The following is a 25,467-nucleotide window of genomic DNA, read 5'->3' as shown; positions in this document are numbered from 1 at the left end:
TACTCTTCGCTTTTCACCAGGGCACGGCCGGCCCGTTTGGACAGACGTGTGCCACCACAGCTGCGGGAAGGCCGCGGGCTGCAACCGTGCAGCCGCCGGAGCTCTGCTGCCGCCTGGCGCTGGCACGGGGCTGCGCGCGGAGCCCGGCGGGGCCGGGGCTGAAGCGGTGCACCGCAGCTCTCGGCACGCACACTGCGAGCTCTCACGGCCGCGGTATAAACGCAGTTGGCAAAACGCAGCTACTGCACTTAGCTTAAGCTTCAGGCAGCCCTTGTAGAGAGGAAAAAAGGACAAACAAGGAACCACGTTCCCAGGACAAAGAGCGGTAACAGAGCTCAGTGCTCAAATGGAAGAAAAAAAATCCACGCGCACTACAGACATCCAAAATGGCTCAACATAATTTATTTTTTTATGTTAAAATGTACAGAGTTCTTTTGAAAGTACTTGCTAGAAAGGGGAAAAAAAAGTGATATTACATACAAGTAGAGGAAGGGAGACCATCCAGCCAGGAGCATATGACATGGAGAATTACAAAGGCATCTAGGCACCCCTTCCCCTTAGCTTACAAGTCACCATGAACGAAGTACAAAGAGATTACAAAACAGGAAAAGCAAATATAAACAGACAGGAATAAACTCAGCTTCATTTGTACATGCGGCTTTTAGAGGCATCTGGAGCTCCTATTCACACACTCTAGAGATCTCTTTAAAGAGAATTTTTTTTTTCTTTCTTAAAATAGTTTTTAATATTCTACAACAAAGATAAAAAATTTTGAAGATGGAATGAAATGAAAAAGCTCTTATTTTAAAAGGCATCAAAGTCACTAACAGTGAGATTTTTTTTAATTTCTTTTAGAAGATTACCCAAGTTATCTTGCTAAAAATACATTTATTTATTTTCTTTTTAAACAGAAGTGAAAAAATGGTACCAATATTACTGCGTTGGATAATTTCTTTTTATATATAGAAAAGAACTTCTTTTTCTACAATAGTTCTACAGTCACAAAGGCTTGTGGAAAAGGGAGCTGCCCAATTGATTAAAAAAAACAAAAACAAAACCAAACCAAACATAACAGCAAACAAAACTAAATTCACAGCCCTCATCTCAACAGCTTCTCCTCCTGTCTCAGACCCATTCCACACCACCACCCACCTCAGCAACCAGGAAGCAGGGACACAGCTGAAGATGTAGGAAGGAGAGGGCAGCACAGTGTGCTTCCTACGTGGGTTATTTGAAACTGGAATAGTATATACAGAGAAATGGAGTCCTACGCAGCCTTGTACATGCTCAAAACTAAATAGGAAAAAAGGGAAGTCCTTTGAAGTCTGCCTTTTGTGGTTAGCAGTTATTGGAAGAAAGTCCATTTTAGTGCATATGAAGAAACCCAACTTGTAGATTTTTTTTTTGTTTTTTGTTTTTTTAAGAAAAAAGAAATTAGTCTTATTAATGTGTCTGTATTTCTACTTCATATACAATTAAAAAAAAAACAACAAACGTGTACATTAAGGGGTGTCCCTTTTTGAACTGGGTGACGTGCCAGCAGGTGCTGCATCTATCACAAAGCAGGATAGCCAAAAAAGAACACAAAATGGATTATGCAGTAATAAACAGCAAAATCCTGCCACCTGCATCCTACTGTGGTGTTTGGACTGTTTCACTCCTGTAATTGAGGCTGACTCCCTTCATTTCCCACGCTATATCAAAAGCATGGATATTCTGACAAAATGGTCTTAAATAGTGGAAGAATCAGGGAAATGTTCAACATCACTGATTCCCCCCTAACAGCGGCACATTCAGCAGCTGCCTACGCCATACCAGGAATGGAAGAGCGATAAGGACACCACAAGGTTCTCACCAAGTCACTTAAAACATACACTTTATCTTGCAAGATAATGGAAGTAAAGAGACTAAGAGGCAGATCACTGGAAACAGATGCTTTTGAGCTCAGCCTGCTCAAAGGCACAGACATGACCCTCAGCATTTCCAAGTACACACTAAAGCAGAGTTTGGGATCTCAGAGTTGTGGTTGACTTGCAGTTCACCAGAAGAGCCTGCAACCATCTTTTTTTTTTTTTGTCCATTCATCTTCCTATCCTCCTCGTGTCTGCATGATAGTAATAAACAGCTCGAAGATGCTTCCAGTAGTTCAAAGTGGCAACGTGCGCACGTGCAGACGTGCATGCCTGGGTTGTAAATGGGATCATTTTAGAAGTACTTATACTTTCAGAATGAAACATACAATTTCAATTAACTCATCCACAAACACACCAATGTGAATAGTTTGTTTACACGTGTCTCCAAATTTTACCGAAGGTGAGTCAGGAAAACTTGAAGTATAATTGTTTTTCCCGACTTGCAGAAATAAAGAGCTTCATTTATCCTCTGTGTCCCCTTCCACTTCTCCCAATAAGTGCCTCCTGCTAGAAGTAGAAAATCCTAAGTGGGGTTTGTAGGGATGGGTTGTTACTCTTTGAGATGTCAGACATTTTACATTACTGCAGCACTAAAAAATGCATACAAAGGGACACAGGGGAGGGAGAAGGACATACATTTGAAAGAAAAATTTAGAAAGATGATTTCACCATTACACATATTCTGTCCACATGGTCAGCAAAGTAAGGCTCTTTTTAAATTATGAAAACATTTTGTGCATGTTTTCCCTCTAAAAAACATCTGTAAATGATTTCAGCTGTAAAATGTTTCAGGATTGTGAAGAAAACAACCCCTTTCCCTCCCCCCACCACCCCCCCAAAGAACAAAACAAAACAAAAAACAGAAAACCAACAACAACAACAAAAACCACCAAGCTTTCTAAAAAATAAAATAAACCAAAAATCCCTCTACATCTACAGCAATATTTTAACTGGAAAAAGGTCCATTTTCTCTGGTTCGTCAGTATAAAAGGTTCCTTTATTTATATATTTAAGTTTTTTGGATGCAAGCTCATCTTGCTCATCTTCTCATGTACGGTCCATTGAGAGACTGCTTGGGCACCCCAGCAGCATTCATGTAGCTGTGATGGGAGGGGCCAGTGTACATCATATTTCCATGAGGATTTGGCTGCATAGGCTGCTGGGTATAGGCCTGGCTTCCCATCATTCCCATCTGCATCTGCATAGGATACTGTGCTGTCTGGTTCATGTAGGCAGGGTTACTATGGTAACTGCTGTTCATCATGGGTTGTGTCATTCTGTAGCTGTTCATGGCATTAAGGGTGTTCATATTCATAGAATTAACATTGTATGGGGCGGTTGGCATTAGGTTGACCCCCATGTTCATACCTCGTTGAACAGCCAACGTACGAGGGCCAGCCTGCATGGCAACAGCAGGTGGGCTGCGGCCATAGAGTTGCTGCTGGTGTGCAGTTGCAGAGGGCAGGGGTGCTGATTTAGAGCGAATGGAAATATGCCCCTTGACTGGCATTTGCCCCTGCAACCTCTGTGTATGTGGAATGCCAATATTGGTAGCAGACATATTACACTGAAGCAGAGGTGATGTGAGGTTCATAGTGGTGGATGCCAAGTTTGGTGGGGGTGTCATGGTGGCTTGTGCTTGTGGTGTGCCTGCTAACGGATGAGAGGGAGCTAGCTGAGCCAATCCTGTGTTGGACAGGGAAACACTGGTTGCATAGGAAGTCACAGCAGGAGAATGGCTATAAGGCATGGCATGAGGGTCCATAATGGTGTTTGTCAACTGCTGCAACTTGGCTAAACTGAATGTGGCCGATGGTTGTGAATAGCTCCCAGCCCCAAAATCCCCTGGAATCCTCTCATAGATACTTATGTTACCAGTGGTTCCTGATTCTGGTATTTCCATGATCATAGGTGCTGGGGTGAAGCTGTTGTTCATACTACACTGGGACAGTGGAGGTTGCTGCTGGGGTGGAGGTGGGGGCTGTGGCTGCTGTGACTGAGGCTGCTGCTGTTGTGGCTGTGCTGCTGGTTGCTGGTTACTTGGAGGTCTTTCTATGACACAGCTCTGAGGTGACTTGATATTACAGTTTGCTGCAGGCTGGACAGTGTTTTGCTGCATCATGCTGCAACTGCTGCCAATGTTTGCCATTTGCTGAGTGACAACACAACTGTTCTGCGTGAGGCTGCTGGAAGATGACAGTCCCCCATAGGAACAGCTGCTCTGAGAAGAGTTATTTCCACAAATGCTGCCTCCCATAGTGGAGTCATAGCTGCTTGGGTTTTCGTAATTCTCTGTAGTGCTCTCAATGCTGCCAAGGTCACTGAAGCCACTATCCACCACCTGCTGAGAGTGGTCCGATACTGAAGGCACATCCATCATGGGGCTGGTCTCCATGTTCTGCATAGAGGGTGCGGACAGGGACCCTTGTTCAGGGCTTATCTGGGTGTAACTGCTCTCCAAAGCAGGCACATTTGGGCTGCTGACAGAACGAACAGACTGGCTGGGGTGGGACTGAACAGAGGATATTGGACTGTTGTGTTCTGAGGCCTGGCAATCTTCAACCATTGATATCTGAGGATCCTCCTCAGTCTGGGTGTAACTCTGAAGAGTTTGACAAGCTGCAAGAGTTTCTTCACAGTCCTGGTAAGCTACATCATGTTCATTGCTTTCCTCCTGTGTCAAGGACTGGACTGCTTGAACAGTTTCAAGATCTAGTTCACTGTGAGGAATCTCTTCCTCTTCTTTTAATTCAATTAAACCTTCTTTATTATTTGGATCTTCTTCATGGTCATCTTCAGACCCAGGGACATTCTCTGAGCCCACCGACGTTTCATTGGAAGCCTGCTCTTCCTCAGAGTCGGCTTCTGCTTCATCTTTTCCTTTTGCATCTTCTCTACTGCTTGGCATATTTGTTTCTAAAAAACATTCCTGAACATGAGGTTCCTCCTTCACCCCTTCTCTTATAGGCTGTTCTTCCAATTCTTTTTTCCTCACAGACTCCAGATGACCATCATCTTCATCATCAGCATCATGGTCTTCATTTTGATTTGTCACTACTGCAATTTCATCATCTTCTTCATGGTCCTGCTCAGGTTCATCTAGCTCTTGCTGCTCTTCTTCTGATTGCCTTTGCTCTTCTAATACTTGTGGTTTCTCCTCTACCTCCTCTTCCATTTCAGGCTCTTTAACTTCTGTCACTGGACTACTGTTGCTGTCCACTGGAGAAATTGCTCTTACTTCACTGTTGGCTGCATCTTCCTCTTCTCCCTCTCCTACCTCTTCTGTTTCCATATTCACATCTTCCTCTTTCCTTTCTTCACTAAGAGGCAGCTCTTCTTTTTGCTCAATACATTCCTCTTTATCTGAAATTTTGGACTTACGCCCTGTTTTTGAATTAGCTATCACTGCATCAATTCCCTCTCCCTGAACTGATGGTGGCATTTTATCCCGGTTCAGTTTAAAACCTGGTTTTCGACCAGGCCTTTTCTTCCAATGGACTGGTTTTCGACTTTTGCCTTTTGGCCACCCCTTCTTCTTTTTCATGGGTGTAGAAGTATCTGGATCAAGTGTAGAGTCATTTGCTTCACATTTTCTCAGTACAGATAATGGTTTCAAAGTTGGAGTATCTAAAAACACAAACAGGAAAATGCCATTTTATGTGCTGAGCATTCACGGAAGTTTTCCCAATTCTATCATAATTAGCAACTACAGATATCTAGCTTAGCAATTTATTGTGAAGGGTAGCAAGGAAGATCAAGGTCTGCTCATCAGCAGTTGCAAACCACATTGCATTTTCAAAGAAGAGCAGCGTTTTCAAGATTTTGCTGGTCAAAGCTCTGAGCCTTTAATAAACAAGCCAAATTAAACACTAGGCTACACTACAGTAGAAGTTACGTTTCCATTTAGATCTGTATTTTGTGCACCTGCTGCAGAAATGAAGTATTTTTACTTTGTCCAGGCTTACATTTTGGAATATGTACAAAAATACACAGATGACTGAACTTGGCTGTTTTTATCCTAAGAAAACACTTAAAGGAATCTAAATTCCTCTTTCATCTGACTTTCACTTAACGAAATACTATTCTGCAATTCAGTAGCTTTCCAAATACTGTAACAGTTTCACAGCCTACACTACCAGAAATTAATGAATTTACCGAACACTGTAAGGCCTCCCCTGAAGTAATTCTGTTTCGAATCTGTCAATTACAATGGACAGTGGCATTTCATATAACTGCTGACAAACTCTTGCACTGACACTAGTCAATATTCACATTTTATCATCTGAATTTTGGTCTTCAGACACTATTTTCTTAATCTGCTTTTGTGTTAGTTTTTATTTTATCTGCTGTACAGAGAATTATTCTTACCAATTAACAGTTTTCACATAGGTAAACAAAAGTAGTAAGTTGCTCTTGCCTCTGCTTATAATCCAAGGTGACTGAATTCTTTGAATCTATCGTAATAGAAAATTTGTTTCAGTGCCTTTGTCAACCCATGACTGTTCTTACTCTTATCAAGTGTCAATAAATGTAAAGACAGCAGTAGTAGTTCCAATAAAGATGACAATAAAGATGGCTCTGCACTGTTTGAGATTTCCCCATTCATATACTTAAGGACCATCCAAATCTTTGAGCTAGAAAATCACGCTTGCTTGATTACTAGACATGACCTCCAAATACTTTCTCAGAGACTATGTATGTCACTGAGATGTCCCTCACTTCATTTACCAAATCCTTTCTTTTCTTGTCAGCTACAACACTGTTTCTTTAATAATTACCCATACAATAGCAAATAAAGGGGACCCGAAAGTCCAACTCAATTCCATTCTAGGCATTTTCCAAAGAGAGCTATTGTAAATCCACTCTTATGCAAAGAATTCAAAAGTAACACTGAATCTGTTCCTAGTAACCGAAAAATGCATCTTCAGAACCAATGATAAGTTAGTTGAGTTACTCCTGCCCTTTGTTCAACTTTAAGCCTATGATTCTGTGAACTGGATGTGAACAGTGTTCTGCATCTCCAGAAGTTACTCAGTCTGCTTATAAACAAGTTCATCCATGCTAAATCGCAAAGGGTATTTAAAAAAAAATAAAAAGCTTCAAAGGATGTACTTATTTTACTTGGAAGTGCTATTCATTTGAAGTTAGATATCCACTGAAAACTACATACAAGAAATTCTGACAGGTATTTATCTTCAGTATCTCTGACCAGAAGCGTACTGAAAAAAATTGTGAAGTATGAAAAATGAGCTAAAACATCTAGTTCAAAGTTCAAGACAATTCCTAGAAGTCATGCATCAAAAAATATTTGGAATGTGAATAAAGGAAAGAAACAATCTGCCAGATGAGATGATGTAGGAAGAAGAAAACACTACTTTCATAGTACTTGTTAAAGCATTAGCATTCAAAACTTCCCAAATAAACAAAAGAACAAACAAGTAAAATCCACTACTTTGAAAAAACATGGAATCTATTTCTCTTCTTTTACACTTCCCATCTACTCCAGGAGATTAGCTTTTACTAGTTCTTTTGTAAATATCCTGTCCTTTTTCTGTACCGTCCTTGACCTAACAATTTTAAGGAGGATAACCATCTAAGGTGCGGGAGGCAAAGGGAGAAGTCCAGACTTTTTTTTCAGCAGTGCATGGCGATAGGACAAGGGGAAACAGGCACAAGCTGAAGCACAGGAAGTTCCTCACAAATGCGAGTAAGAACTTATTCACAGTAAGGGTGATGGAGCACTGGAACAGGCTACCCAGGGAGGTTGTGGAGCCTCCTTTTCTGAAGATATTTTAGAACTGTCTGGATGCCTACCTGGGCAACTTGGTCTAGGGAGCCTGCTTTGGCAGGGGGGTTGGACTAGATGACCTCTAGAGGCCCCTTCCAGCCCCTACAACTCTATGATTCTGTATACAACTTTATGATGGTGCACTTTCCTTAGAGTAATGTAATATTAAATATGTTCAGTTCTGGTCTCCCCCATACAGGAAAGATATGGACATACTGGAGACAGTTCAGCAAGGAGCTACAAAAATGACTAAGATGGGAGCATCTCTCCTGTAAGGAAAGTCTGAGAGAACAGGGACTACAGAAGACTCGGGAGGATCTCAAGACACAGCTACCTGAAGAAGGGCAATAAAGAACACGGAACAAGGCTCTTTCAGTTGTGCTTAACCAAACTTTTGAAGCTTACCACCCAAACATACCATTATTGTCATCAGACTCATCCTCATCTTTGGACTTTCTCTTAGAAGAGGGTCTGCTCCTGAGGGCATCTTGTGGGGCTAAGTGCTGAAAGTATCCACTAGACAAAAGTTCGTTCTCCTCATCTTCCTCATCCTCTTCTTCCTCTTCCTCCTCCTCAATTTCAAATGTAGGCTCTAATCGAGGCATTGGTCGCTCAGAGTCCGAGTCCTCAAATGGTTCATCCAGCACTTCTGTGGTCTCCGAGATTGTTTCAGTGACAACACTGCTGTTGTGGTGCTTACGCTTGCGTACTCTCCTCTTCCGATGAAGAATTGGTTTCTGAGAGAAGATGGTGGGAGAAGACATTTTGACAAGTGTAGAAATCACACGCTTAAAACAAAAAGACATGAACAGCTGAGTTTCACTTCTTAGTGTGGCATCCCACAAGAATTTTCTTATTCATGTTGACAGGATTGATTCTCTATGGTTAACTATTTTAAAGAGATTATGCTGCAATTTTAGTTGTTTAGACAGTATTTGTATTTTGAAAGCTTCTTTTAAAAATGGGAGCATATCTATTTTTATTTTGCCCGAATAAAACTTTACAAAGCTGGGAATCGTCAAAAGCACAAAGCAGAAATTAGGAAAAAAAAAATCACCTCTGATCCAAAAAAAAAAAAAAAAAAAAAAAAAGACCGCTAACTATAAGATAACAGCACTCCCCAGAGTTCTAGAATACTGAGCAGATGCTACCTGTACATTTAATACCTACCTTGTGAATTGCACTGACCCTCAAAACAACTTCAGCATATTGACAAAATAGGCTGCATAATATAGTCAGAGACAAAAAGAAGAAATAAAGCACACACCTTTCGTTTTAAAGTTGGTTTGGTAAGAACAGGTGGAGAGCTTGATCGGGGACTCACAGGGTCATCATCTTCCTCTTCACTGCTCTCACTGAAACACCTCAGAAGTGCCCTATCACTATCGCTGTAGCAGTGGGGTAATCTTTCACAGTCGTCTGGGAACCTATTCTTCTGTGGCTCCATGTTCTTTTTCAACTGTCCTCTCCACCTTTCTATACCCTCACTATAATGCTGGTGGGGAACTGAAGATTTTTCATTTTTGCCATACTGCACTTGGGAAACCACAGATTTTTCCTCATCTTCAGCATAATGGCCTCTTGGGGTTGGAGATTTCTCCTCACATTCACACCTTTCCTGCAAGACTGATGACTTTTCCTCACATTCACTGCACCGGCCTCGTGAAGCTACTGATTTCTCTTCACATTCACTGCACCTGTCACTGGGAATGGCTGTTTTGTCCTCAACAGGCAATGTTGGTTCCTTCTCACAAAAGGGTTCTCGAAGTTTTTTGCCCTTGCGGTTCCATCGACCTCTTCGTGATGTCTGACTGTTTGCTGGAAGACTGTCCAGTGAAAAAATGTGCTTGTTTGGCCGTGTAGAATTGACTGGAGCAATGACATCTGGCTTTTTTTCATTCTTTGTTGGTGAACAGGGCTCTTGTTCCTTCTTCTCCCATGACACAGATTTTACCATCTAATGTAAATAAAAACAAATAAATTTCATTCTTCCTATTTGACTCAGTAAAAAGCAGTTCTGAGCAGGAAACCACTGAACTGTAATAAGAACAACTTTTCAGAATATGAGAACAACTGAATTGACCTGTATGAGGCTGTCACAGCACCCACTGCCACTCTTATCCCCCCCTACTACATAGAAGTTAACAGATTCACTCTTACACTGGACTCTGAATCTTTATGATGTTGTTGCTCTTCATTTTCCCCATCCTCTGTCTCCTCTTCCTCATCTTCAGAGACAACAGAGTTGGAAACTATAACGGGTGTCCAACGCAGACACTCTGCATCCACGTCTATTGGTCGCACATTATTTCTAAGCTTTGCCATATGTTCTTGGATAAGCTTCTCTCGACGAATGATGACAAATCTAAACAGTAATGACACTGATTAACAACAGGCTACCCAACATACATGTTATCATGTGACACATATATAAAATAAGGTACTTTCAATCAATGTAATCTCAATGTGAGTAACTTCAGAGAGGTCAGAAAGTCCACTAAAACTCTACAGTCTGCAAATCTGCCATACCCCCAGATTAGGGAAAGAGTCTTAAAAATGAGAAAATGCTGTTCAATTCTTTCCGCTTCTTGTTTAATGGCGAAGCCATTATCCTTACATGGGTAACATTCAGTTGGAGGGCATCACTTTTATTATGTGTTAAATTGACAAGAAGGTAAGCTATTTGGCTAAAAGGTAAAATGAGAAGGAAAAAAAAAAGGCTACTTTAAGAAGTTACGTTCCATTACCGGAGTGGATTTTATTTATCTGTCTGGGAGTAACATCACTAATTATTTTTGTATCAAAGTAGAAAGCGTTATAAAAATGCTCTAAAGTAAGTCTAACACAAACTAAGACAGAATATTATCTCACTTCTAAAACATCACCTGTCTGAATTAAGAGTAATTCCCAGAATTTCACTTGACTGGTACATACTGCTGGCCAAGCCAAGTATCTCTATTCTATATCCAAACACCTAATTTCTCCCAGTGACCTATCCCATCATTTAAACAAGTTAATGATACCTTGAATGAATGTTTGCAAGAAAGCACCACAGATCTCAACAGACAATACCTGGACAACTACCTTTCACGTAAAACCAATCTTATTAGATATAACTTGCTTCCAGACAACTCAACTTCTTTCAAATACTTATGAGTCAACCTGGAAATACAACAGAACTACTGTACTCACTGATCACTACGGAAGTCAAGCATTCGCAGGTGATGCAGAGTGGAAGTGATATCTTGAGGGCAGATTCCAGTCAGCTTACTCAATTTCTTGATGCTTAACTGTTTGTCATGCTGATGATAAAGGCACTCCAATATTACGCTTTTCCAATATGCCATATATGAGAGCCGCCCCAGGTCTGACAGAGGCTTCTCTGGTGATCCTGCTTGACCCTCACGCTTTGAAAGGAGATAGCCTAAAGAAGCGCAAGAAAAAAGCGCTGATTTCTCAAGACATTTCACCGAGTTCCTCTGTTTCAGCAATACTTTCAGGAGAACAACAGATTACACATACAAGGACTTTTTTTCTAAAACTATTCTACTATAAATAAATAACGTCCTGAGGAAAAATTTTCCTTAACTCCAGCATTAGCACATCCACACAGAGGGATATGCCAGCAAAACGAGAGGTAGAGTTCAGTGGCAAGTTTTCCAGTGAACATGTGGATTTCTATAAGAATGTAAGAACATTCACTGAATATCCACTGATCAAAAACAGCCACTTTTGTTACTCTTAAATCTAAATTAAAACCTAACTATGACTACTTTTTGCTTAAGACACATTCAATGAATCAAGTTTCTCAAGTTTCAACAGACTGGTGTTTCACAGTTTGTCTTCTGTATAAATAACTACATACACAAAGCAAGCATTTGCAAAAACTCCATACTGACATGTGCCCGTAGCTTCCCCCACAATTTGCCTAAGACAGGACACAATATAGAAGAAAAAATATTACTTTTTTTCTTAGAATTTAAACCTTTCAACTAAGAGAGCACATTCAGATGACTGAGATCTTCAGTATCCTCTCCTGAGACTTTTAAAATTAAAAATAAATATCCTCTTCCTAAGATAAGCTTCTCTTTAAAATATGAAAGGAGAAAAGAAAAAAAAAGTTCCTTACTGAAGTCAATGAGGAACCTGCCATAGCCCTTACGCTGGTACTGTGGAAGAATCATTATACAGGAAACATTGTATTTCTGTTGGCAGTGTTTTTCCTGTTGGGGGGAAAAAAAAGAAAAAAAAAAGGTAGTAATTTGAAAAACAAAAGAACAGACATAAATACTCCATAATTACTTCTAGTGAAAACTGAGACAGCTACGAAGCTTCTTCCAAGTCTGAAGTATTAAAATACTTGCCTTGGAAAAGTAACCAACAAGGTGACAACCTTTGACATCGTTCTGCGTCAGCACGTAGAACAGAAATGGTTCCACATCATAATAAAGAGTCTTATGGTCCAGGAAGAGTTTGGCTAATAAGCACAAATTCTGGCAGTAGATAGTGCTGACATTGCCATCAACCTTACAAAAACAAAGAAAAGTTATGTCACTCCATATGCTGGCATACAAGGAAATGCTTCATCTGGGTACCCCCATATATTTAAAACATCTAACACAAAATGAAAGACTTCAATATCACAGGTAGAATATTCTAAGATTTCAAATTTCAGAGCACAAGGGCCAAGTCTGTTAGATTCATTAATTTAAAATAGAACTTAAAATTCATTTTCCTAAAACAAATGTCTTCTCTTATGTATGTAGACTGTTCATCCATTAAAAAATGGTCAGCAACTGCTGCTTGTTTGTACCTCTCCACTCTTTGCATGCGAATGTTTGAAAACTGAAGATTTGAAGGCCACAGAACCCTTATCACACTAAAACAGATGGATACTAAAAGCTCTGCTTTAGAGATAACAGCGAGAGGTTCAGATTCTTAACTTACCTCAAAGACCGAAATATTGTTTTTTCTATAAATTTCATTGGCTGGAGGATGGAACCAGCCACATTTTTTCATATGCTGTTGGAGAATAGTTCTGCTTTTCATATACTTTAGACAGAATTCACAAAGGTACAGCTTGGGTAGTCTGTAAGCAAAGGTAAAGAAAAATCAAAGATTGAAGAAAAAGACTTTCATATGAAGTTCCTCACTCCTGAAGAAAAAAAAAAACTTGACAAAAACAAAACCAGTATATATAATCACTATTCTATGTCTATGGTAAAATGAACTTGTGTGCACTACTCATGCAAAAAACAACAACAATAAAAAAGCCAAACCCTTACCGTACTTAAAAGTCACAGCATTTATTTATCCCATTGTAAATAAACATTAAGAAGTACTTAATGTCCAGCTAACTACTTTTACATTATTAAGTTATGTCAGAAGAAATAAATGCGTCAAAATACTAGAAAAGTAACAACAAATGACAGTTTTGCACTAGTGATGCTACGATGGATTAAATAAATAGCCCCTGCTCTTCCACTTCTGCCTGAGGAAAAAGCAGTGGTATACACTCCTGAGAAATGGGTTACAATGTCATCAATCTCTTTTGAAATTGCTTTTTCATATTCTATCGACACAAACAATTTGAATGCAAATATCTTGATACTGTTGTGATTTACTTCCACTTATGTACACTAGCTTGGGCAGATCTACTCTTCTCAGTTACCTTCAATTCCTTTAGCAAAGCTAGAATAATTCCTGATGACAGATCTCATGCTCTGTGGTGGAAATAATAGAATGAGTTTTATTTCATTTTCTCTCTCTAGCTATGGCCCTTGGAAGTTATTCTTCTTTCTGCATCAACTTTACATTGGGAGGATTTACTATCAGGAAAAGCTTGCAATTTATCAAAAGAACATCAAAACACAACAGCAACAACCCTTCAGACACCAAAATATGAATCACTTATAGTTTAGATGTGTTGAACACCAAACAGCATAAAAATAATACATCAAAAGTGATTCATATTATATTTCTACTTATTTTTCTCTTTCAAATCCTGAATAGCACACAGCTCTTTCTAATGAGCTCATTTAATAAGCAGTTAACATCAACAGTTACCTCAACAATTTTATTATTTTATATCATGATAATGTCACATGTAAAGTACTGTAGTCACGGCCAAGATATTCTACCATGTAGCTGGGGCTGCTCTCTCTGCAGTGCAGTAAGTCAGATCCTAGAGAATCCATGTAATCATACATTCCCACGGCCACTTTAATGCTCACAGTAGATACAGGCTGTTAGAGAGTTTATAGCCTTCCTGACTCTGCCTAAAAAATCATTAAACATATACCATCTAATATGGAAAGTATCTGTATTATGTGTTCCTTTCCTCTGTCCTACAGAGAATCTCAAGAGTTCCACATCTGCTGGAATACAGCTTTCCCATAAACACTGAAGTAGAACAAAGAATGTTCAGTCATACCTTGAATATTCTTGTGGATATGGGGAAGAGTACCAGGTCTGAATTTCATACTTGCCAAATTCGATGACAGAGGGGCATCGAACTTGTGGATCAGGAGGTCCAGTCACCCCTACTTTCTATGCAAGAAGGAAAAAAAAAAAGTTTTTGTGATTTTTGAAGTGAAAGATTTCTAAGCTGAAAGAAATTAAAACACTTCAATAGCTTCAGTGACAAACTGACTAAACTCCACATTCCTTGCTACGATTTTACTTCTTTTACAAGTAAGGTACTTTCTGCTGAATGATGAAAAATTAACTTTACCTGCAGTGCTTGCTCCTGAATATCTCTAAACAACTCCATATCTTTTTCAGTTAGGACATCCTGGCTTCCAAAAAAGCGCTCCTCATTTTCCTGCTTTCCATCCCAGCCATCTTGATTGTCTGTAAATAAAAAAAAGAAAAAAAATTGTCATCATGTATATTTACAAAACATATTTACTTTCCAGCACAGCACAAATCAACCTATAGCTGCATTTAGTCACTTTACTGAGTTTTGTAATGATATTTTCTACTCTGATTTTGTACCACACAAAGAAGAAACCACTTCTGGATTTGTGACCACGTGAGAAGGAATGGCAGGTATTTTACCAAAACTCATCACTTACGATTTCACGTTACAAATGCCATCGTGGGACTAACAAGACCACTGTGGATAAATGGCTTACCACTGTCGCTATCTCTCACAAAGAAAGATCGCAGTTATTTAAATGCTGTATTTGCCACAACTAAAATCAGGATGCTTATCACCCAAGCAACACCCTTCCACAAACAAACAAACAAACAACCCAACCCCGACAAACAGAACAAAAAAAACAGTGCAAAGTAGAACTATGTTCAAGGAAGAGAGGCTCTCCAGCAGGAAGACGGATACTGAACTAAGCAAACTCCTCTATGGGTAGGAAAGGTTTAGAAAAACTTGCAGGCAAGCCTGATCAGAAAAAGTTCTTCAGACATGTTTTCATTATCTTTTTCCCATTTCATACTTCTACCATGCTGTTCTTACTTGCACTAGTTATTCCCTATATTTCTTTCAAACATGACATTCTTTACCAAATTTATTTAGAATATTGGCCAACTCATTATCATAAGAGCACTTTACCTCATAACAATTATTTAGTCCCTAATCACATCTTGCCATCATAAAGTGGCAAAGGTCTCTTCTTCCTTCTTCCAGCTGCTACAATTCGCCAAAGACAGCTGCATTTGAGCAACTCTGCAGCTTCCAGCAACTCTGATCACTTCAGCATCCTAGCTTTTGTGAACATTTTTCTGGAGTACAAAATACTTACATTGGCAGAGTGAAAAATCTTTACCTGAGGGCCACTCTGAAGTGCTAGATTTTCTGGTACCCTTTTTCCTGATCCTATACTGCTGAGAATAGTCTACCACTTCCCCTCGAGCTTTTCGTCCATCAGGGGAAGGAGTGAAGAATTTAGTAAGGCCATCTATAAGCCCTTTGGTTTTCTTGTTAAACTTCAAGGCAGCACTGCCATCTCTGCAGCAGTCCAACATATCTGTCTGCTCCAGGTATCCTCCTTCTGATGATGCTGACTGGCTGGAAAGAGTCATCTTACGCTTCCGACCCCGACCAGGGCCAGTTCGAACTTTGCTGAAGGGGCCTTTTGATCTAAAGAAACAGAAAGGGAAACATGGTAAGAGCTGATAAAGTGGTTTGGTTTTACTTTCAGAGTGAATTAATGTATTCCCTATTTATTTATGTATCACACAGAAATTAAACGTGAACTAATTCTAAGCACCTCATCTCTGCACACTGAACAGTATGTGCATTTTTTTTTATCATAAGTAATAATTTTCAATGAATTTAAATAAATGAAATTATAAAAGCAGTAGACAGAATGAATACACTAAGTTTTTCAATTTACATTTTTCAATCTATGTTTCTCTAAGTACCAGAAACACAATACAAAGCAAAGCTACTCTACTGGAAGAAGTAGCCACTCAGAGTAGCAGATCTGACACAAACAACAAAATGAATCTAGGACTAGAGGAACAGTCCGTAACAATATGGCAAGTTACTACAAAGAATAAAAACAAAAAAACAAGACATAAATAGACTGTGAGATTACTTTGTTCTTTTACAGGACTCTTCAGAAATGTTGTATTAAAGAATAATGAAAAACACTTCATTGTAAAAAAAAAAAAACAAACAAAAAAATACCTCACAGAAAGTAGACATGACAATTCAGAAATGCTCACTGTCCTACAGAATCACACACATTATTCCTCTTTATAGAGAAACTTACGTTGTGTTTTGATTCTTTAACCTGTTTTTGGGACGTCCTATTGGATTAGCATAGCGTCGTTTTATCTGTGCTGCCTTCTTGTGTAAAAGTTTTCTTCCTTTCTTATGCGGCCGACATATTTGACATATCCACATACCTATAAAACACAAGTCTCCACTACTGAATGCAAGGAACATCTAGATTGAAGAAAGGTAGAATTAAAGGCCCTAGGCTTTCCAACAGAAAGGGTAAGAATAGAATCAAAGGTCCTCTCTACAGATACATATCTAAGAAAAATTATCCATAAACCAGCAGTCTGAACTCATATTTGGTTAATTCCCACTCCCTCATACCCCATTATCACAAATTTTCCGCATCCATTCAGTTAGCCTCTTTTACTTTTTTACATTTTTCTGACAATATGCTGCTAGTTACATTTAATTATCACACATTCTGCTCGTGAATACACTAATTCCAACCACCTCCTGTAGGATTTTTTTTTTCCAATTATTGAGAGTGGATCTTCTGCAGATAACCTGTTCTCTGCTGGAAGTGAGAAGTTTGGTTGTACTCCAGGATCCTCTACTGTCCAAACAAATACGATTTCAAAAATGTACAAGCCAATCTCTTTCTTATGTACAAAGCTATTAATTCTAATTAAAGCCGAAGACTTTAATCTGCATGGATCAATATTATTCCCTCAGTTCTTGAAGAAATTTCTTCAAAATTCTTCACAGAAAATAATGTACAGGAAGCAGAAATAGACAGGGAAAAAATATGGATATTCAGTTTGGCCCCTTTCCAAAGAAAACTCTAGTTTTTAATACCTGAAAAGCAATAATGTAAAGAGCACGTTAAAATTAATTAAAAGAATAAAATATGTGGAAGCACTTTCTAACCACTGATCACTTCTTACACCACATGAAATTACACTTTTCATCACAAACTCTCCTCACCTTTTGGCATCCTGGTAAGAGGTGGATCACAGCACTCCATGTGAAAGCCACGGTCACACGAGTCACAAAATAGCATGTTATCCTGTTGAAGACAAATAAACTTAATATCTCTTTGATGTCCATCAACCCCTCCATTAATTTGTCACCATCTGGGAGAATACACACATAGTTCTCAAACTACTGACACTGCATTTGACAGGTCTCAGAAAGATTACAGAACAGAAGCTGCAAAAATTTAACTCCTGAATTGTTTTATACTATATTTTAACAGAACATTCACAAGGCTGATGTCACAGTAAATCAGCCCATACTCCACTGTACTCACAGCATTTTTGCCCTGATCTCGACAGGAACTGCAGGTTTTGCACTCAATACATTGCCATCGCAAGGCTTTCACTCGAACTGTCAGCTCTGGTGAGAACTTCAAACAGGAAGGATGACCTGCAGGAAATGGAGAACACAATACCAGTAAAAACATCCCACTGCTGCTAATGATCGCAGATAGCTCAAAGAGAGTTAACTCTGTTTATAACACAATTCCATGAAGAAATTTGATTACCCAGATACTCCTGTTTTTACAAGCCTCTATTCTTATCTACTTATACATAGCACCCTAGAAAGTAAATGGCAGGGCCCCGTTCAAAGGCACACAAATAATTTTTCATAACTTTTTCCATATTTTTTCATAATTGAGTTATGATAGTCACCATTACTAGTTTTTTCAAGAAACTTCCAGGGAGTAAATGTGTTAGGTAAACTTAAGTGTTCCCTCCAAGAACCAAGAGATTCAGCTCAACTGACCATATCACATCACAGATGTATACTCCCAGTATGTATGGAACAATATCAGACCCTATATAAACTTATCTGTCTCAGGTGACTGGGTTACTACCAGCAGCATCCTAAGTGGTCACCTACCACTGTTGCCACAGTCAGCACAAGAGATGAGCTCTTCAGGTTTCTTCTCCCGATTTTGCTCTTTTGTACCAAGGCAAAAACTGCAGATTGGAATTGGTTCAGCAACCGGCTACGAGAGAAAAACAGACAACAAAATCACTCAGTATGTCAAAGCAGCAAATTATATAATACACAAAATCATGCAGGCAATTATATCACACATAAATAGAATATACTGCACACCATGATGGTTCTCACCAGAGTAAATACTGTATTAACATTGTAACCCAAAGGAAAATTAGAACACCAAAGACAAGGAATGTAATCGCAGGCACAAAAGAAAAGAGAATGGAATTCCAGGACCAGAGGAAACTTGGAAAAACAAGAGCAGCAAATTAATATGCAACAGAAAAAATTAGAATGTGTTGATGTCTTCATTTGTCACCAAATGAATGAGCTGTGAGGTGACACACATATGAACATAGTAATCTTAGAAATTCCTATCATGTATCCAGAGAGTCATCTTCTGAGAAGTGTTTGTGATACATTACATAAAATAAAATATGCCTTATGGAAAAATGACAACAACTACAAGACTAACGTGTCTATGAAAAGTGAAAATAAAAGGACATCTTTCCATAAGAAATCATGTAAGTGTCCTATTTAGCACTCAGAAGCAGCACATGAAAAGGTCTCCCCTCTCCGGAAAAGTTCAGATCATTTGAACATTCCCTAAGAGAAATATGCTTGAGTTAAGGAAAAATACTTGTAAAATCATAGCTAGATATTAACGAGTCAGGAATGCTTTTAACTTGTGAATTTTTTATGCCATAGGACTGGCATCCTTTAACAGCTTCCTCAAAGAAGTAATGAGCATTGTAAACTGATCGATTTAAATTAAAGATACTCAATCAACTAATGAAGGGAAAGTACAGCCTTACTTCCAGTAACATTAAGTGCTGGATTAGGATGTTCTTTCTAATCCAATTCTGCATTTTCCAAGAAGAGTCTGTGAGTTACCATTTTAAAAGCAAAGGCACAAGTCAAACTTTGACTTCTGCAAGCATACAAAAATAATTTGTTAGAATCACATTTAGAACTATGGGAACATGAAAAAAAGTAGATTATGCCACATTTCCAGGCACAGAAACTGTACAGCCATATCATGCTACAGATTATAGCAAAATCAACATCCAGAATAGTTTCCTCCAGAAATCAGCTTGTTCTATACTGCTTCCCATTTACACATAAATTGAAGTTTCAAAGTGTATCCCTACATTGGTATACAGATCCAGCACTCTTACAGGCTGAGGTGGGCACCTTAAAATAGCCACTAGGTGGAAGCAACCAGGAAAACTTTGGAAATTCACTGTCAGAACTAGGACACGCAGCAAGGAGAACAAAAGCCTAACACCCCACATCCTGGACACAAGTATTTATCCTAGCCTTTGGTAAGTCACAGAAGATGTTTACACATATATTATTATGGAGTCATCTGACAAACTTTCAATCTGAAACACATTCATAGGTTTGGTTAACAGAGAGAGTACAGTTTCTGCTCCTTTTGAGAAAGACACAAAACTGAACAACTGCAGATAGTTATGCAAAGCATACAGTCTTCAAGTGAGTGAGAAAAAAAAAGTAGCATCTTCACTTCCACAGAAAGGCAGAAAAGGATTCTCCAGCCACAGTCATCCCTGTGATTTTGGCCAAAATCACCTGTTTAGGGATCCTTCATCATCTTCTAACACAAAATTGTCGTGGTTACACTGCACTTGCATTTGCAAGTCACTCAGTACCATTAATCAGTGCCTAATTTTGCTTCTACTCACACCGTGCAAGTTTCTATCCACCACCACCTACATAAACTCCATATAGCTGGAGCAAAGTTTAACAACAGCCAGAAGAAAACCTAATCTGTAGGAAAAAAAAATATTTGCAAATATAGCTCATCCAAATGATCAAGCAATCAAATCTTAATGATACTTCCAAACTGCCACCCAACATTACATCAGGGAGACTGCTAGAACACTTTTGCTAGTTGTAATATAAAATACCTTGCTCTCAGATTAAAAAACAAGCCCTAACTACAGCCTGCAAACTCACAAACAAGCTATGAAGAATTTGCTGTACTACCAGTACCCATCTGAATTGTTTCAGTTTAGATAATGTTTTCAAATGATTACATATGCTTTCCAACTATGTGAGCAAGGTTGTAGGAAATGCCTACATAACCTTAATAGACGCATAATCCTTACAAAAAGAAAATACAGAAACATGAATAATCCTACCTATTATGGTTCTCCCCATATCTTATTTTTCTACATTTTATTGAAATGCAAAACTTATGAGTGAATTTCATTAGCCATTCCATAAGTTGATTTTTTTCCCTTCGAATACAAGCAGTTTTCTGCAGACTGGAAGAGGAAAAAGCACATAGGACTCCACAAAATAAATAAATAAATAAATAAATAAAAAATTCCCCAAACAGAGCTGGCCTCATGTTAATCATTCGTGAAAGCAACTTTCTTGCAAAGCTGCAACATTCATACTATTTTTTAGGAAAGAAGCAAAATATTTCATGTATCCTCTGCAGAACGTTTGAGAATAACATATCAAAGAGAAATTTATAAGGCATCTGTAAGGACAACAGTCTACATTAATCTTTGCCATCTTTTTTAGCTGGTTTCTCTGCCCACCCTGTTCTCATAGTCTTTCAAATCCGGATGCCCACACATAACCACTTTCTAGTTCTTGATACAATTCTTCTAAAGCTAACCTTCCCATTTTTATGTTCCCTGCATTTACCATCTAAGACAAACCACAAACATTTCACAAGACTTACAAAGCAAAACAGTTCAGGTTTAGGGGGAATTAGGTACTATTAGAACTCAAAACATTTTAGAATAATTAAACGGAAATGATCTCGAATAGATATAAGACTGCTACTCGTCTAACGCTTCTCAGAGTTATGGTAAGGATGGAGAGACCTCACTGCTGCTCTGTTTGTTCTGCAAAGAACATCCTGGCAAGTGAAAAATGCAAGCACACAATAAGAATGAAAATAAGACTGGAAGCAGCCAGCTCAGTTTCATGCACCAAATTCTTGGCAGACTTTCAACTCCTTCTGCTGTTTTTCTCACAAGAGCATCCATCTGCATGATGTCACCAGACTCAGTGAGGGAGGAAGCCTGAATAAATGAGACTGACAGTGTCTTACAGGCTGCCAGCCTCTAAGCACATGTTGTTACTATACAAAGGATGTCTACAAACCAGACATGCTCTACACAAACGATATCCCCTCCCTTTAGGAGACTTCAAGAAAATATCTAAGGGGGAGATAAAACAAACAAAACATTCAGTTTTGGCCAATCCACCTGCTTTTGTTGTCATCTTAATTCCAGAAAACTGAGTTAAGAAGCTACTCAAAACTGACAGATAAGCCTTTGTAGCAAACTCTGTCAGTGCTAACTGTCGGTAACATGAACACATTCAACCTTCTGCAAACACTTTAGTTCTATCAGAGACTTGCTAAATACCAGGACAGCATTTGCTCCATCGTCACGCATCTGTTTGTAGTTGTCTCTGTTGTTGACATCACGTATGTATAAAGTCAAAGCAAGAGTAAAAGAAACACACACACTCACCCCAACTTCCCCCCCCCACACACACACTTTGCTGTTTAAGACATCCTGAATGTTAGTTTGTCAGTTCTCCAGAGAAAGAATCTACCACAGTCAGCACTTACGGTCCATACATGGCCACTATAGTATATCAGATTCCTAGCTAGAATTTACCATTTAGAAGCACTGACAGATGGCTACTTAGAATTCATTCTAGGCCACGGGTTTTTGTTTGTCTCTGCCCTGGTTTTGGTTGGGATAAATTTTCTTCACAGTAACTGTTATGGTGCTGTTTTGGGCTGGTTTTCAGATTACCAAAGTTCTTTTACAGATAATTCTTTGTTGTTACTGTACATAGTGAAACAAAAAACAACATTATTTTAACAGCATTTCCCAAAATTATCTTTGTGCTGAAGAAAATAAATCTAAATAAACAGTAATAGCCTTTTGTGTGACTATTTAAAAAACACAAATATGTTTGCCTGTGGAGACATTCTGTCTCCACCTCACTTAGCTGAGTCTTGCTCAGGGAAGCATATTTAAAAGGTAGAATACACAGCCTAAAACGTGAGATAACAACAAAATCAGTGTAGGAGATGAAACATTAAATAAAGAAGACATGAAAAGAGACATATGAAGTACGTATCTCTTATTAAGAGAAACACAGAGAGTCAACAGGAAAATTAAAGGACATTCAAATCAAATCAAGTCTTTGCTGGGAAAACATTGTTAAAGAGAACATTTGAAATGCTGGTAAAAGAGTAATGTGGAGGTTAGTAGTTTAGATAGTATAGTACACACACAGTGAATTCGATGCAGTGATTATAACATCCATAAATGTATGGGAACAAAATCATTGTGACCTCTGTAAACACCTAAGTAATTTCTGCGCATACAGCAAATAACTACATCTTTAGATACTATACACTGCTTTCCTTCAAAGTTAGCTGCAACCCTAAAAGCAGGGAAAACGGTTCTATTAAAAAACTAATATGAGCAAAAGACTGTCACATTCTTGAATAATGAAAAAAGCTACCATTTCTCATTCAGCGAACAACACGGTGTTATTTGTTCCTAGAAAAGGCACTCCATAGTCAGAAAAGTTGTGGAGTCTAGAGAAGTTAAGGCAGATACACCCTACAAATAAAGGGAAAAAAAAACCAAACAACTAAATAGGTGGAACAAAGACTAACGTAATGTATGACTCAGTAAGTTCAGCTTGCAACTCTGTAAAGGAGGAGGTAGGAATAAAACATACTTTACCCACCTACTCCTCAGAGAATGGAGTTCAAGGGATTCAGGAGTCTGTCACACAAAGGATTTATTTAGCAGATTTGCTGCTGATTGCATATTTGTACTTATTGTAAGAACACAGAACTCATCTTTTGACAAAAGCAATGTTACTTCATTTCATATTTATATATTTTTAAATGTTTTATCTTATCATCACTTTGACAAGATAAAATTGCTGGGAAACTGGGGAAAGGGCAGAATAACAGCAGATTATTTTCTTTCTCCCTGTTGTTTCCTCCCTTGTTACATAACACAGCTAACTCTGGAGTCAAGCTGACACTTATTTAGCAATGCTCTCCATTATCTATCCACCCTGTCTGTCCTCGCTTTATAACTGTAGTAAATAAGATTTCTTTAATAGCTAAACTTCAAAGACGCATCTTCCCATATCTGTCAGTTATCACCAGGACAAAAACTATCAACAGGGATTCATCCAACACAAAGGTCCAATCTCAACCTTTTTAGACAGACTCTGTATTAGCCTTCTACTAAAGGTGCATCAGTGCATGCCATTACAAACTTTCTCCTCAGTAATACCCCACTGACATCACTCCATCACAACATCTAATATCAGCCCACAGTCACAAGCCTTTGCTTAAGTTACCAATTTTCCAAATTCTGTCAGATCACCTCTTGGTATCATTATGCTTCATTTCACCCTAAAGGCAATATCTCAAGAACATTCATTTATAGTCATTCACAACAGCAACATTTCTGACATGCTTACATTTGTTCTATTATTATGAGCTACTTCACCTGTTCAATAATCAAGCAAATCAAGTTCAAGGTAATTTTTTCTAGCACTTGAGTTTCCAGAGTTGCAGACTACAGATGGAGACCATCTGTTATCAACCACAATTATTTAGACAGAACTACAACCTCTCTTCCAAGGAGCCAGCTGGAAGAGAGAGAATCCTAATCCTCCTCCAGCTGGTAACCAAAGCTTGAAAAGCACCTGTGGAGAACAAGGGTGAACTCTCAAAATGTAATTACAATGCTCCAGTTACAGACCCTCTGTGTACTCCACCCAACCCAAAAATAACTTCCTTATTAGTACTGGGACAGCTCTTTGCTTTGGGATATAGAAATATCAGGTATTAACTCAAAACAGGCACAATGTAACAGCAACTATTGTATGCTTAATGCCTCCAAAACAACTATGATGCCCTTTAAGCATATAAACTCTTTGAAAAAATACATTAAGTGTGGCTTCAGTACTTAAATATGGGCAATTGAAACTCAGCATGGATTACACGCCATGGAGGCAGTACATGAAGAGTAGAAATGTAGGATCTTAATTTAAAAGATTAAAAAAATATATCAGAATTCAGCAAAGAAACCCTCTATAATATGTCTACTATAGCTAAAGTTAAAAAGCTTCCAACAAGACCTTCTAAACTTAATAACCATCCACAGTGCGATCAAGCTCCTCAGACTTGACCAGGTAGAGAAGAAATAAGTAGAATATATTGCAACCCAAATGCAAACAAGCCTCAAAACAAATTCAGTATTTATGGTAGACCATACTATCAGTGACCGATCCGATACATACAGTTCTATGAAAAAAACAGGAAACACTTCATCTGAAAGAGTATCAAACTGGTCCTGGGTTCTGACAGATGACTGATTAGGCTGTGAAACACATGTAGCTAATAGTAATATGCACAGCTAGTATACCCCACTCTCAGTCCAGCTCCCACATCTATCAGGCTTGTTTATGATCAGTTCTCATTACTGATTTCATTACAGATAAGAGTTGGAGAAGAACACAGGAGACATACTTAGACAGAGTACTTGAGAAAGCTACTGGAATTTTCAGCTTATTATTACACTCCACCAGCCTACAACACAACAAGTACTTTGTCTACAACTGTCAAGCATAAAACCATGACAACAACAGAACTCCCATAATTAAAATTTCAGAGAACGTTTACTGGTATTAAAGCAGCTGTACAGATTTCTTAAGAAGATTCCTACAGTAGTTTTAAGTCTTCAAAAACTAAGAGACTATAAACACGTCCTCTCTCTGCTAAGTGAAACTGATTAGGAAAACTATGAGCAAAATATTCAAAAACCTCATCACTGAAAAGGTCAACATAAAAAAATTACATTAAAATATATATATATAATGGATAGAAGAAATAATTTTTAAGTTGTGGAACTCCTGGAGACTATTGATACAGATATGTGATTAGTGGCAAATTAACATTCAATAAACAAAGACTTCAGTTTTACTCTGCTTCCACAGCAGCATAAAAATGACAGGAAAGATGCTGACTGGCT

General features: G+C 38.5%; 1 protein-coding gene across 2 annotated transcripts in view; it reads right to left on the bottom strand.

The window, feature by feature from the left end:
* Positions 1-380: 380 nt before the first annotated feature.
* The window catches only part of KAT6A (lysine acetyltransferase 6A), a 28,625-nt gene continuing 3,538 nt past the window's right edge, over positions 381-25,467 (bottom strand). For both annotated transcript variants that reach the window (XM_065747203.1, XM_065747204.1), the window contains 15 exons: positions 18,290-18,398; positions 17,697-17,812; positions 17,372-17,453; positions 16,437-16,572; positions 15,486-15,799; positions 14,435-14,553; positions 14,135-14,250; positions 12,649-12,790; positions 12,066-12,227; positions 11,831-11,924; positions 10,894-11,125; positions 9,862-10,066; positions 8,969-9,658; positions 8,120-8,438; positions 381-5,540 (listed from right to left, as the gene is read on the bottom strand). In XM_065747203.1, coding sequence (XP_065603275.1) covers positions 2,953-5,540; positions 8,120-8,438; positions 8,969-9,658; positions 9,862-10,066; positions 10,894-11,125; positions 11,831-11,924; positions 12,066-12,227; positions 12,649-12,790; positions 14,135-14,250; positions 14,435-14,553; positions 15,486-15,799; positions 16,437-16,572; positions 17,372-17,453; positions 17,697-17,812; positions 18,290-18,398 — 5,424 coding nt within the window. In that variant the 3' untranslated portion in view covers positions 381-2,952. The remainder of the gene's footprint in view (positions 5,541-8,119; positions 8,439-8,968; positions 9,659-9,861; positions 10,067-10,893; positions 11,126-11,830; positions 11,925-12,065; positions 12,228-12,648; positions 12,791-14,134; positions 14,251-14,434; positions 14,554-15,485; positions 15,800-16,436; positions 16,573-17,371; positions 17,454-17,696; positions 17,813-18,289; positions 18,399-25,467) is intronic.

This window comes from Cyrtonyx montezumae, unplaced genomic scaffold, assembly GCF_038088225.1.
Source record: "Cyrtonyx montezumae isolate F1298 unplaced genomic scaffold, pur_monq_1.0 scaffold_42, whole genome shotgun sequence".
NCBI lineage: Eukaryota > Metazoa > Chordata > Aves > Galliformes > Odontophoridae > Cyrtonyx > Cyrtonyx montezumae.
This window is presented reverse-complemented; position numbering and strand designations above follow the sequence as displayed.